Genomic DNA, 14243 nt, shown 5'->3' with positions numbered 1-14243 from the left:
GCCGGCCTGCTGCGCCTCCAGGCCGTGTGCTGGGCCGAGTTCCTAGGGCTGGGCCATCGCTCGGGGTTATGGCCCAGCCCCTGGGGAGGGGAGCGGACCTGAGCGCTAACGGGGGATGGCAGCTGCCCAAGTGAAGTCATCGCGGGGGAAGATTAATCTAATCTCCCCGGGGACGCAGGCTGCTTCCTGGCACAGGGACCTGCTCATCCTATTACACTTGGCAGGTGCTGGCAGGGTGAGATGCTTTGTCACTCACTCCAGTCGGGCCGGCTCCCGCAGGCTGGGCAGGGGGCCCAGCTGCTCTAGGGAATGAATCAATGAAACCTGCTGGGGCGGCGCTGAATGGCTGCACATTTATCAATGGAGGGCTGGAAAGGAGCTGTCGGAAGCGCTGCCCAGGGAGACGCAGCCAGGTGGGATCTGCTAGCCCAAGCCCTCCTGTGACTTGGGCCTCCCGCCCCGGCCATCCTCAGGGACACACACACAAGTCTGGCTGCTCCCCTTAGCATCGCCCGTGGGGGACCAGCTTCCCCGTCGCCCACGGCACGCCCAGCTCATCCCTCGTCCATGCGCCGGCACCGCGTCTCTCTTACTGGTGTGCCAGGCTGGCTCAGGCGGGTGAGTGACGTGCAGTCCCCGGTGCATCTGCAGAGCCTGCGTGTCGCTGGGGGCTGGCCTGAGAGTCCTGGGCGGGGGTCTGCAAGGGTCCCTAGGGCCTCAACCTTCGCTGCTCCCCTCCTGGGGGGTCTGCGTCAGAGCCACAGCTCGTGGGATGGGGCAGCCGACCCAGTGCCCGACCCGGAAGTGGGGCCCCCATCGGGCTGGGCACAGCGCAGACTCCACCTGGGAGCAGGGCCCCCATCTGGCCTCAGAGACACAGCAGTTCTCACCTCGGTCTGACACACAGAGACTGAGGCAAGATGGTTCCTACAGCAGCTCGGCTGGCTCCTCGCGCTGGCTTGCCCGGGCTGGCCCACGGCTCCACCTTGGCCTCTCAGGGCTAGGGGCTGGCAGATGCGGTAGGCAGGTGGCTGATCCATGGTTCCCGTGTTTGGCCAAGGGGCTAGGTCGCTGCAGATCCACCCCGTGAGCACCTGGATGGGGCACTGCAAAAGACTCCTGCAGGGGCCGCACAGACAGACTGGGGTAGCTGGGGCCCAAGGCCCAGTCTCAGCATCATGGAGGCCGTGGGCCTGCCCCTGTGGAAGTGGGGAGGGAGCCCAAAGGGGTTGCTCCCAAAGGATTGGTCACAGTCTGGGCATAGACCAGCCCCAGCAGATCAGTGACACACGGCTTTGTCCTGGGGCTGGGGACAGCACCATGACCCCATGTCCTGGGCCAGGCTGGCACTGGGACCCCACGTGCTGGGCTGGCCTGGCACCGGGACCCCACGTCCTGGGCTGGCACCGGGACCCCATGTCCTGGGCTGGCCTGGCCGGGCACTGTGGTGTCCCCTTGTGTTGGGGTTCTGGCTACAAGGCACCGAGGACGGGAGTGGCTCATTCTGTGCCACGCCCAGGGGACAAGGGTGAGAGAGGCTTCCACTGGCCGGCCTTTCCCCATTCCCCTTCCACACGTCCTGGTTCTTGAGCCAGCCAGGCTGCGAGAGTCCCAGCGTGTCTCTCCTCGAGCAGTGGGGCTCCAGGAGGGCTGGGGAAGGGGTGGTTCTGCTGGAGGCCGGAGCCCAGAGCCGAGCTCCTGGCCCCAGGTCTGCAGCAGTGCAGGCTGTCTCCCCACCATCTGCCCCAGCCCCGGCTGGGGCCCTGGCTCCACATGTCACAAGGCCTTGGAGGGAGCCTGTGGCTTTCTCTGGAAGCTAAGGGCTGCTCTGCCTACTCCAGGGCCCACGGGAAAGCCAGAGCCCGGCTGGCTGAGGGCTTGCTGGTCCTTCAGGGGGAGGGGCAGGAAACATCTGCCCCAGCTGTTCCCCAGGTGCCGATTGCTGCTGGTGCGGCGGGGTGTGCCTCTCCGGGCTGTTCTCCGGGCAGTCTCCTGCTTTGGCAGAACAGAATGGGTGAGCCGAACCTCTGGGTTAGTGGAGCTGGTGCCAGGAGCCTCCCTGGAGCCGCTGCCTGAGCCAGGCCACCTCAGGCCTGGCCATCTGAGCCCCTGGGGAGCCTGCACGGAGCACTAAGGCCCCACTCGTGGGACCGGGGTCCTATCTGCCGCTGTCCATGCCCCTAGCGCCAATCCGCAGGCCTCAGCAGCTGGCTCGGGGCTGGGCACTAACCGCATGGTGCCAGTGGGAGCCCGCTCCCTGCGTGGCACAGGCCTGAGCCGCAGACGGTGTGAAAGAAGCAGCAGTTCTGGGAAAGGAGCCTGTCCCGAGCTGCCAAAGGCAGTGACCTCTTTTAGAGGCTCAGGTTTTGGAAGCCAAATGACGCCGCAGGCTCTTCCGGGCCCGCGCGGCAGTTGGCCCAGCTCAGCGAGCCGGTGCCAGCTGAGCGAGAGGAGACGCACGGTCTGACATCAGCAGAGGCTGCGGCAGAGCCCGGGTAGCATGGCCCCAGGGGCTCCGGAACCTGGGCACTCGGGGCTACGGCAGGGAGGGGGCAGAGTCTGCCCACCAGCTCATGCCCTTGGGGTACTCCCGAGTGGGACCCGCAGGCTGCTGGCTGCTGCTCAGGCCCATGGCTGGAGTTGGCGCATGGGCTGCTGTAGGGTCAGCAGGCAGGAGGGGAGCACAGCGGGGCGCTGAGAGGGGGCCCTGAGAACACCAGCGCTCCCCCTCAAAGTCAGGCTGGGGACCTGCGCAGTCTGGGGCCAGAACTGCCTCCGGCCTGGCATGTCCCCAGCAGAGGTGTGCTCCCATGCTGTGTTTGAGCCACGAATGAGCCCTCGCTGGCTCAGGCCTTCCAGGGCTGCTCCACGGCATTGAAGGTGGAGTCACCACCCACTGGGCTTGAGCCAGGAGCCCCCGGCCGCTCTTGGGGTACGTTGGCACGGCGATAAAAGCCCCCCGGCCTGGGTCCAACAATGCCTGTATGGCCGTTAGTCTGAGCGCCAGGAGCCTCCAGCCTTGCGGACACACACGTCTGTCCCTCGTCCCCTCTGGGGGGCGGCAGGGCTTGCTACGGTTTGCCTTTGATCTGCCCATGACGTGCCGGGGTGACCGCCAGGCAGAGCTTGGAGGGTGCTGTACGCGCAGCCGCTGGGACCCTGAGCCTGGATCTGGTGTTAAAGGGACATGGGCAACATCCAAGAGCCGCCCGGCAGCCCTTGTGACTAGCAGCCCTGCTCTGGCCCCCCAGGGCTGCTTTGCTCTGCTGGCCCCACGGCGCATGGGCAGTGCTCACTGCAGAGCGGGCCACACGGGTGTGTGGATGTTGATTGCACTTGCTTCCTCATGCTGTGGGTTACTGCGCTGCAGGGAGCAGCGGGGTCTCAGCAGGGGGTGCTCTCCCCAGCAGTCAGTGCTGGCCCACTGCCCCAGTGTGGCGCTACGGGGTCTGTGAACATAAGAACGACCAGACTGGGTCAGACCAAAGGTCCATCCAGCCCACTATCCTGTCTTCCCACAGTGGCCCATGCCAGGTGCCCCAGAAGGAATGAATAGAACAGGGAATCACCAAGTGATCCGTCCCCTGTCACCCATTCCCAGCTCCTAGCAAACAGAGGCTAAGGACACCATCCCTGCCCATCCTGGCTAATAGCCATCGATGGACCTATCCTCCATGAATTTATCTAGTTCTTTTTTGAACCTTGTTATAGTCTTGGCCTTCACAACATCTTCTGGCAGGGAGTTCCACAGGTTGACTGTGCATTGTGTGGAGAAATACTTCCTTGTGTTCGTTTTAAACCTGCTGCCTAGTAATTTCACTAGGTGACCCCTAGTTCTTATGGTGTGAGGAGTAAATCACACTTCCTTAGTTACTTTCTCCACCCCCGTCATGATTTTATAGACCTCTGTCATATCCCCCCCCTTAGTCGTCTGTTTGCCAGGCTGAACAGTCCCAGTCTTATTAATCTCTCCTCATATGGCAGCTGTTCCATCCCCTAATCATTTTATTGCCCTTCTCTGAACCTTTTCCAATTCCAATATCTCTTTTATGAGATGCGGCGACCACGTCTGCGCGCACATTCCTGGTGTGGGCGTCCCAGGGATTTATATAGTGGCAACATATTTTCTGTCTTATTATCGGTAATGGTTCCTAATATTTTGTTTTGTTTTTTTTTTTGGCTGCCGCTGCACATTGAGTGGATGTTTTCAGAGAACTATCCACAGTGACTTCAAGATCTTTCTTGATTGGAAACAGCTAATTTAGACCCCGTCATTATATATGTCTAGTTGGGATTATGTTTTCTTGTGACGCAGCAGGGAGTGGGGCGGCTTGACCTGGGAATGTCGCAGGGGAGGTTTGCTGGAACTGTCTGCATTGGGGATGGGATAGCAGAGGGTGACTTGACTTGAGGGACTAACCTGAGCCAGGAGGGGGCTGGGGCCCGGTGACAACTTTGCCCCGGAAACTGGACAAAGGCTGGAGGAGGAGCTGGGGGGAGGGGGAGAGAGCCTGCTGGAGGGGGTTTGTTTTCAGTATGGACTGGCTGGTGAAACGCAGGGAATCCCAAGGCTGGGGTCTAAGCTCCCTGCCCTCCAGAAGGACTTGACTGAGGGGTCCTGGTTGTACCTACAAGCTTTGTTTGGGACTGTGTTACTGTCGTCCAATAAACCTTCCATTTTACTGGCTGGCTGAGAGTCATGGTGAATCCCAGGAAGAGGGGTGCAGGGCCCTGACTCCCCCACACTCTGTGACATTTCTAATGTGCATTACTTTGCATTTATCAACATTGAATTTCACATGCTATTTTCTTGCCCAGTGACCCAGTTTTGTGAGATCCCTTTGTAGCTCTTCACAGTCTGCGGGAAGTAATTATCTTGCGTAGTTTTGTATCATCTGCAGATTTTGCCCCCTCACTGTCTACCCACTTTTCCAGAACGTTTATGAATATGTTGAACAGCACTGGTCCCAATACAGAGCCCTGGGGGACCCTGCTTTTTACCTTTCTCCACTATGAAAACTGACCATTAATTCCTACCTTTTTGTTTCCTGTCTTTTAACCAGTTACTGATCCAGGAGAGGACCTTCCCTCTTATCTCATAACAGCTTACTTTGCCTCTGGTGAGGGACCTTGTCAAAGGCCTTCTGAAAGTCCAAGTTATTCACTGGATCCCCCTTGTCCACAGGCTTGTTGACCCCCCTCACAGAATTCTAATAGACTGGTGAGGCAGGATTTCCCTTTACAAAAGCTGGGTTGACTCTTCCCCAACAAATCATGTCCATCTGTGTGTCTGATAATCTGTTCTTTACTATGTTCCAACCATTTTGCCCAGTACTGAAGTTAGCTTTACTGGCCTGTAATTGTCAGGGTCGCCTCTGGAGAGTTTTTGTAAATGTCAGCATTGCATTAGCTACCCTTTAGTCATCTGGTACAGAGGCCTCTTTGGGGAAAGGTCCTCAGCCGCAGGACGCCTGCCCAGAGCCAGGCTGGGGCGCTGGCGGGCTGGGGCTGCAGGGAGCAGGCTAGCAGGGAAGGCAGTTGCTGAGAAGCTAGATGATTTCTTTGCATTAGTCTGCAGGGAGGAGGCTGGGGGGACATCCTGGTCCCAGAGCTGCTCCGTTCTGCTAGGAGAGACGAGGCGCTGTCAGAGAGTGAGGGGTCAGGAGAAGGGGCCAGGCCTGTCTGCTCCATTCCCCAGGGCTGAGGCGTGGGGTGGACGAGTGGCTAGCAGAATTGTCCAAATGCTCGTTAAACGCAGCTCTGTTGCAGAGCCCTGGAGAGGAGCCAGTGTTGTATCCGTACTGAAAAAGGCTCCGGGGTGAGCCCGGGGAGCTGTTGAAACGATCAGTAAAACAGAGCAGCAACCCCTCGACAGGTCAGGCTCTGAGAGGCTCCACCCGCTCCGCTTCTGGACATTTAGGCTTAGCGTACGCCCAGCATGCCTCAGGTAGCACGTGAGCAGGATTCATCCCCGAATTGGGCTGGATCATTCGCTTCCCTGCCCAGGCCAGGTACTGACAGGGGCCCGCCATGAACGCTGCTTCGTGCCCCCCGGTGTGTCAGTAGTGTCGGGATAAAGGAGAACTGGTTGACAGGATCACGTCAGCCTTTCAGACTTGGACAAGGGCCCGCGGTAGGGGCTCCTGAGGTATCCGGGGGTGAGAGGCCAAGGGCTGTCACAGAGCAGAGCCTGGCTAGGAGACAGGTGAAACGGCCAGTGTTCATTGTGGCTGAAGGCTGACAGCACGGGGTGGACTGGATCCCATCGCGGGTCGTGTGGTGGTTAATGATCTGGGAAGGGGCAGCTCGTGGTTCGTCAGGACCAGAGAGGCCTGCAAGGCCCTGAGCGGGATTGAACCAAGCTAGGGGACTGGGCCATACACCAACAAATGAAATTCAGTGTCGGTAAATGCAGAGTAATGGAGGGAAACATTTCAACTGGCCCTTCATCTCCCAGGGTCTGCACAAGCTCCAGACCAGGGCCGTGTGCTGGGCACCTCGGCTCTGGGCAGAAACACGACTGCAAGGTCCGGATGCACAAGGATGGGATAGAGATGATGGAGAATATTCTTCAGTGGCGCCAGCCCATCTGGACACTGCACAGTGCCAGGCCCCATCTCACCTAGGATAGTGCAGAGCTGGAGGGAGTTTGGAGACCTGGAAAGGTGTCCTGTGCAGAGAGAGTGATGAGACTGGGATTGTTACCTTGGAAAGGAGCTGAATGAGGGATCTGTGGAACTCACTGCCACAGCAAGTCATTGAGGTCAAGAAGATTAGCAGGATTCAGAAAGGGGCTGGACCTTTCTGTGGGTCACAGAAACATCCAGAGTGATGGTTAATGATACAACGTCAGGCAAGGAGACTAAACCTCCTGCTTCAGGCTTATGCTACGTGGGTGTGTCTACACTGCAGGAAGAGACCCGCCCTGGCCCCGCTCAGCTGGCTGGGGCTCCCAGGGCTCAGCCTGGGGGGCTATAATAGATGTTTGGGCTCCAGCCCGAGCCAGCTGACCTGCCAGCCGCGGTTGTGCCGCTGGTCGTTTACTGTGAAGTAGCCCTACCCTGAGAGACCAGCAGCAGATGTGGGGGGGGTCAGATTATCCCACCTCTGTGACTGTGGGATTCGCAGACCTGCTTCTCATCTGGTGCTGCCACTGTCAGAGATGGGACACGGGGATGGATGGGCCAGGGGCGCTGGGGGGGGCGGGCGGGGGGGCAGCAGGGTTCCGCGCTCCCGACCCAGCTGTGGGTGCTGGGGGGGGGGGCAGCAGGGGTCTGCACTCCCGACCCAGCTGTGGGCACTGGGGAAGGGGGCGGGGAGGGCAGAAGGGGTCCGCGCTCCTGACCCAGCTGTGGGCACGGGGGGGGGGCAGCAGGGGTCTGCGCTCCCGACCCAGCTGTGGGCACTGGGGAAGGGGGTGGGGAGGGCAGCAGGGGTCCGCGCTCCTGACCCAGCTGGGGGCTGCTTTGTGCAGGGTCCCTGGTGGGAGTCGGAGACGTGATCTCTCAGCAGCTGGTGGAGAGAAGGGGCCTGAGTGGGCACAGCAGCCGCAGGACGCTGAAGATGATGGCCATTGGCTTCTGCTTTGTGGTAAGTGCTGCCCCCTGCCCGTCCCCCCCAGGGCCCCTTGGGAGCAGAGCGGGGGACCCATGGCAGCAGGCTGCGCGCACGCCAGCATGCGGAGCTGGTCTGGCGCCGGGCGTGCGAGGAGCAGAGCCGGGAGCAGGCAGCGGCTGCAGAATTCTACCCCTGCGGCTGGCAGGCTCCTTGGACTGTCAGTGCCTCCTGGCTGGCAGCCATGGGACTCTGCCATGCTGGGGGGAGAGCCCAGGGCAGGGGGCATCAGTGTAGCACCCCTCTGGGGCAGGAGGGCGCTCCATGGCTGCTCACTGCCTAGGCCCTGGCCCTCGGAGCTGGTCCCCGGCCCTGCAGTCTGCGCCGCGGCGGGCGAAGTGCTGAGTGGTGCCGGAACCGGCCAGGAGCCAATTCTAGTATGTGGCACTTGGCCGCTGTGCCGCTCCCATGCCCTTGTGTTGAACAGCTCCTGGCTTGAGTCCTAGCGCCGAGGAGCCTGGGAGAGGGAGCAGCTCCCAGGGACGGGCCCAGCAAGGCTGGTGGGTGAGGGTCACCAGCACTCAGATCCCCGCCTGCCCCCACCAGCTGCTCCCACTCAGCCTGCAGTTCTCACTCCGGAGCTCGGCCTCCGCCCAGCCAGCGTGGGCAGACAGGCGGGTGTGTCCGTGGCCTGGCACACAGGCGCAGGCAGCCCTGGGGTCGCCCAGAGAAGTGAAGGTTCCAGCAGAGTCCGTTCTGGGCAGCCGGCGCCCAGCCCAGCTGCAGCGACCCCTGGGGTTCAAGCTCTGTCCCCCCCGTCTGTCTGATCTCCTTTGTCAGACTCCCGGGGTGCCTCCAACTGCTCCCCACAACCCACACGTAGAGCTCCCCCGCCACAGCCTTTGCTCCCGAGCTGGGGGATGGGGCTCAGCACCCTGCAGAGAGGCAGGGAATCCCCGTCTCTCTGGGTTGCTGGGCGCCAGGTGTCCACGTCCTGGCCATGGATCTGCCCTTCTCTTCTCAAGAGCTGCATGGAGATGGGACCTAAGGGCCCAGGCTGCCAGGCGCCATCGACACCTGTGTCTTCACCTGCCCCAGAGCCCCCAGACCTTCCCACCTGCTGGGGAACAGTGCCTCACACAGGGGAAACTGAGGCTCTCACTTTCAGCCTGTGCTGGCCCCAAGGCCCTGGGGACGCTGTGCTGCAGGGAGAGGGGCAGGGACTCAGCTGGGGGCACTGTCCTCTCATGGTCAGTGTTGGCCTTGCCTTCTGCCTGAGAGCTCAACATACTGCATAAGCTCCCCTGCTCCCCAGCCAGGAGCTCAGGCAGGTTCAGGTGGGAAAACTGAGGCACAGAGAAAGCTGGGGATTCTCTCAAGGCTCACAGTGGCAGGCAGTGATGGAGTGACAAAAGGACCTTGGCACCCTGGCATCCAGCTCCGTCTCTCCCATTTGTGTTTGTTTCGAGAGCCCTGGGGATCTGTATTGGCCGCAGCCGCCAGGGCCTGGTACCCTCCACAGGGTTCCTCCTTGCCCTGCTGGCTCCCAGGGAAGATGCCCCTGGCTCTCTGGCTGCACTGGGTGGCCCCCAGCCTGTGGGGTGGAGGTCTGTGCCAAGCCCTGGCTGCAGCATGAGTTCTCAGGGCACCTAGAAGGCTAACGGCATTTTGGGCTGTATAAGTAGGGGCATTGCCAGCAGATTGAGGGACGTGATCGTTCCCCTCTATTCGACACTGGTGAGGCCTCATCCGGAGTACTGTGTCCAGTTTTGGGCCCCACACTACAAGAAGGTGTGACGGAGCAGGAAGTGGGGCGGATTGACCTGGGAATGTCGCAGGGGAGGTTTACTGGGACTGTCTGCATTGGGGATGGGATAGCAGGGAGTGGCTTCACTGGAGGGACGATACCTGAGCCTGTCACCTGAGCCAGGAGCGGGGTTGGGACCAGGTGACACCTTTTGCCCGGGAAGCTGGACAAAGGCTGGAGGAGGAGCCGGGGGGAGGCTGGGTGAGTTGGCTGAAGGGGGTTTTGAGTTGGGAGTGGACTGGGGAAACGGAGGGAACCCCAAGGCCAGGGTCTAAGCTTCCTGCCCCCCAGAAGGACCTGTCTGAGGCGTCCTGGTTGTACCAAGAAGCTCTGTTTGGGATGTTAGGGGGCTTATTCCTTCACCTGCTTACTTCCCTGGTCCTTCTCGCATGAACAGAGAGCAACAATACCCGAAGTCCAAAGGTGCAAACAATTCGATGTTGATTGGGGTGAACTTCCAGCAAGCATGATTCCAGTTTCCTTCCTTAGTGTCCCCCTTCCCAGCTCTGACACCACAGAGCCTTACACCTGTGTCCCTGTTCTCATTCCCCCCCTTAGCAAAACATGATTCCAATTTCCCCACCCCCATTCCGTTCCCATTCCCCCCCCTTACTTCCTGATTGACTGCAGGCTATGTAGTAAAACTTGAGTTCTGAACTAACCAATCCTAACATATTGTAACATGATTATGTAACCAATTATATCCCACCACCTTAATTAGTTTACACCCAGCAAAATTAATTATACAGCAGACAGGAACAATCACAGAACCAGACAGAGATTACACAGACAAACAATGGGGAAATGGGGACTACAGTGATAGAACAACACAGAAATGAGGATTTCACATCCCAGCTATGGATAAGTGAGTTCTTGCCAGACAGGACGCTATCAAACTAAGTTTCCTTTTACATCTTCTAGGCACTTCCCTTTCTCTGGAGGCGATAGGCACTATCAGGACAGGATTGTATCCTAACAGCCCCATAGCACCTTCTGTCAATGTGACTAGTGTGGAATGTGAGGAGGTGACCGGTCGCTTCCCAGCTTATGGCTGCCTCTGCTGCTTAGCCAAAGGCCTTAGCCTAAGACAGTGATTTTGATTCTTTTCTTTATACCTCTAGAACTAGCCAAATGATAAGAATACACCTAAACTCTTAGAGTCTGGGCCTTTACAATATCTATATCCTAACGTGGGACTGTATTCTTGTCGTCCAATAAACCTTCCATTTTACTGGCTGGCTGAGAGTCACGGTGAATCGCAGGAAGTGGGGGTGCAGGGCCCCGACTCCCCCGCACTCCATGACAACTGGTGGCAGCGGTGGGATCTACTGCACCCCGTGGACGGCGCTTCCTGCAGTAGGTGACTGGGGAGCAGTAAAACGAAGGAGGATTGACGGGGACCAGGTGTGTTGAAGAGTCGAAGAGGAGCGGTTTCGGGGGGCGGAGGAGCTACGCTTAACCCCTGGGAGAGTGAGACCAGCGAGAAGGACTGTTGCAGGTCCCCCTGAGAACTGCGGTGAGCAGACTCAGGGGCGGAGGAGTCTGGGCTCAACCCTGGGAGAGAGGTGGTGACCTGGAGAAGGGCTGACACACTAGGGGTTCCTCCTGGAAACCGTGGGGAGCTGCGAGCGCACAGGCCCGTGAGTGGCCAGCAGGAAGATGTATGCGAAGCGCCTTAAGAGCGACCTGGTGGAGCTGTGCAGGCAGAGGGGGCTGCGCAGTGGGAAGTGCCCCAAAGAACAGCTGATTGCCCAGCTGGAGGAGGAGGATCGCTCGAATGAACCGATCCCTGTCTCTGAGGGAAGCAGCCCGGCAGATGCAGGGCGGGCACCAGTGTCTGTCCCAGCTGGGAGTGGTCAGATGGCTGCCGAGGGCATCCTGGGACCCCTCCTACCTATGCCTCAGGGAAGGGCTGGGAGGAGTACCGAGGGCACCGTGAACCCCACAGCCAGCAGGGGATCCTCCCAGTGGAGCTCCCCATCTCTGGAGCTGAGGCAGCTGGAATGGGAGAGGGAGATAAAACTGAAAGAGCTAGAGCTGAGGCAGCAGGAACTAAAGGAGGAGCGGGAGGAACAAGAGAAGCAGAGACAGCATGAAGAAAAGCAGAGACAGCACGAGCTGGAGTTGGCCAGGCTGAGGAGCAGCGAGCCCCTGGCTGCGGTGAGTGATGGGGGACCCAGGACTGCATGGAGCTTTGATAAATGCTTCCTGGCCCAGTGTAAGGAGGGGGAGGACATAGATGACTTCCTGATTGCCTTTGAGAACACCTGCGAGCTGCACAGGGTTGACCCGGCAGACAGGCTACAGTTTCTCACCCGCTTACTGGACCCCAAAGCCGTGGGTATGTACAGCTGAATGAAAGGGGCGGAGACAGGGGTCTATAAACTGTTCAAAAAAGCCCTGCTACACGAGTTTGGGCTGACTTCCGAGATGTACTGGAAAAGGTTCCAGAGTCAGTGTAAAACCCCTGAGGTCACATATCTAGAACTGGCCCTCCGGATGAAGGGATATGCCCACAAGTGGGCAGATGGGGCCCAAACTAAGGAGGACCTGCTTGACCTCATGGTACTGGAGCAACTGTATGAACAGTGCCCATCTGACCTGAGGCTGTGGTTGGTGGACAAAAAGCCAGAGGACCCGCGATGCAAAGGGCAGCTGGCCGACAAGTTTGTGAACAGTCGGTCAGGGGTTGGCAGGGAGGAGTCCGAAAGGAACAGGCCCACCATGATGCAGAGGGAGAGTTACCCTAGGACTTCCGAAAGGGGGAACATGGAGAACCCCCTCCCAAGGGGAACATCCGGCGTCAGGACCAACCGCCCAGCTCGAGGGGACCAACGGGACAACCCCTGACTGGCTTCATAGGGAGCAGTTCCAGAGCATTGCCTGGGGACTCCGTGACAGGCCCCTGGACCTGATGAGAGACGAATGGGAGGGGAAGGCCACTCCTGATGGGGAGTCAGTGGTGGAGTATGTCTTGACCTTCTGAGAAAGACTTCCTGAGCTCATGGGCCTGGCCAGGGAGAATCTGGCCAGAGCCCAGAGGAAGCAGAAGGTTTGGTATGACCGCACGGCGCGGGCCCGTTCCTATGCCACCGGGGATCAGGTGATGGTTCTCATCCCCGTGAGAAAGAACAAACTACAGGCCGCCTGGGAGGGCCCTTTCAAGGTCGTCAAGCAACTAAATGAGGTAAACTATGTGGTGGAGCTGTCGAACTGGGCGCACCACCACCGGGTGTACCATGTGAATATGATGAAGCCATATTATGCCAGGGGGAATGTGGTGTTGGCCGTGTGTGGACAGTGGGAGGAGCAGGGAGATGACCTTTTAGTAGATCTATTCCCTGAGACAGGAGTTGGCTCCCCCCTGGAAGCAATTCCCCTCTCGGATCAGCTAACCCCTGCTCAGCAAGCTGAGGTCAGGGGGGTGCTGCATCCGTCCACACAGCTGTTTTCCAACCAGCCTGGACGCACTAATCTGACTGTCCACCGGGTGCAGACAGGGTCGCACCCGCCGATAAGATGCTCCCCCTTCTGAGTCACAGGGAAAACTGCTCAGGACCTGGAAAGAGAGGTCCGGGATATGCTGGCTTTGGGGGTGATCCAGCCATCTGCCTGCCCTTGGTTCTCACCGGCGGTGCTGGTCCCCAAAAAGGACGGGTCGATCCGGTTCTGTGTGGACTATCGGAAGCTCAATGCCATCACTGTATCTGATGCCCATGCACAGGCCTGACGAGCTCCTAGACAAGCTGGGAGGAGCTCGGTACCTTACCACCATGGATCTTACAAAGGGCTACTGGCAAGTGCCGCTGGATGCAGATGCCCGGCTGAAATCGGCCTTTATCACCCCTCTGGGGCTCTATGAGTTCCTGACCCTGCCTTTCGGCCTCAAGGGAGCGCCGGCCACCTTCCAGCACCTGGTGGATCAGCTCCTGAGGGGGATGGAGAGTTTTGCCATGGTGTATATTGATGACATCTGTGTCTTTGGCCAGACCTGGGAGGACCATGTGTCCCAGGTTAGAGAAGTGCTGGACCAACTCCAGGAGGCTGGGCTGACTGTAAAAGCAGAGAAGTGCAAGGTGGGGATAGCTGAAGTATCTTACCTGGGCCATTGGGTGGGGAGCGGCTACCTAAAGCCAGAACCAGCTAAAGTGGAGGTGATCAGAGACTGGCCTGCTCCCCACACCAAAAAGAAAGTCCAAGCCTTTATTGGGATGGCAGGTACTATCTAAGATTTGTGCCCCACTTTAGTACCATCACCGCCCACATCACTGAGCTATGCAAGAAGGGGAAGCCAGACAAGGTGGTCTGGACTGAGCAGTGCCAGGAGGCTGTCTGTGCGCTGAAGGAGGCTCTGGTCCGTGACCCAGTTCTCGCAAACCCAGACTTTGACAAGTCCTTTGTGGTGTTCACCGATGCCTCAGACACGGGGCTGGGTGTGGTATTAATGCAGGAGGATGGAAAGGGGGAGAGACACCCCATTGTGTACCTGAGCAAGGAGTTGTTACCCGGGGAGCAAAACTACACGGCCATCAAGAAGGAGTGCCTGGCCATGGTGTGGGCCCTTACGAAGCTAGAGCCATATCTATTTGGGCGACATTTCACCGTGTACACCGACCACTCTCCCCTGACTCTCCATGAAAGGAGCCAACGCCAAACTCCAGAGGTGGAGCCTGCTCCTGCAGCATTATGTCATGGACGTTGTTCATATGAAGGGAAGTGCCAACGTGATAGTGGATGCATTGTCCCAGAGAGGGGGCCCTGAACTTCCCCAGGTCACTGGTCAGAGTGACCCCGCTCAGTTCAGTATGAAAGGGGGGAGAGATGTGACACAGAAGGGAGTGGGGCGGATTGACCTGGGAATGTTGCAGGGGAGTTTTACTGG

At 59.0% G+C, this 14243-nt stretch overlaps 1 protein-coding gene across 1 annotated transcript in view; it reads left to right on the top strand.

Annotated features, from left to right (window-relative positions):
* MPV17 (mitochondrial inner membrane protein MPV17) overlaps window positions 1-14243 on the top strand; it is a 49508-nt gene that overhangs the window by 20796 nt on the left and 14469 nt on the right. The window contains exon 3 of the mRNA XM_074947266.1: window positions 7475-7590. Coding sequence (XP_074803367.1) covers window positions 7475-7590 — 116 coding nt within the window. The remainder of the gene's footprint in view (window positions 1-7474; window positions 7591-14243) is intronic.

The sequence above is a fragment of the Natator depressus genome, chromosome 3 (assembly GCF_965152275.1).
Source record: "Natator depressus isolate rNatDep1 chromosome 3, rNatDep2.hap1, whole genome shotgun sequence".
Taxonomy (NCBI): Eukaryota; Metazoa; Chordata; order Testudines; family Cheloniidae; genus Natator; species Natator depressus.
Note: the sequence above shows the minus strand (reverse complement) of the source record. Positions and strands in the feature narration are given on the sequence as shown.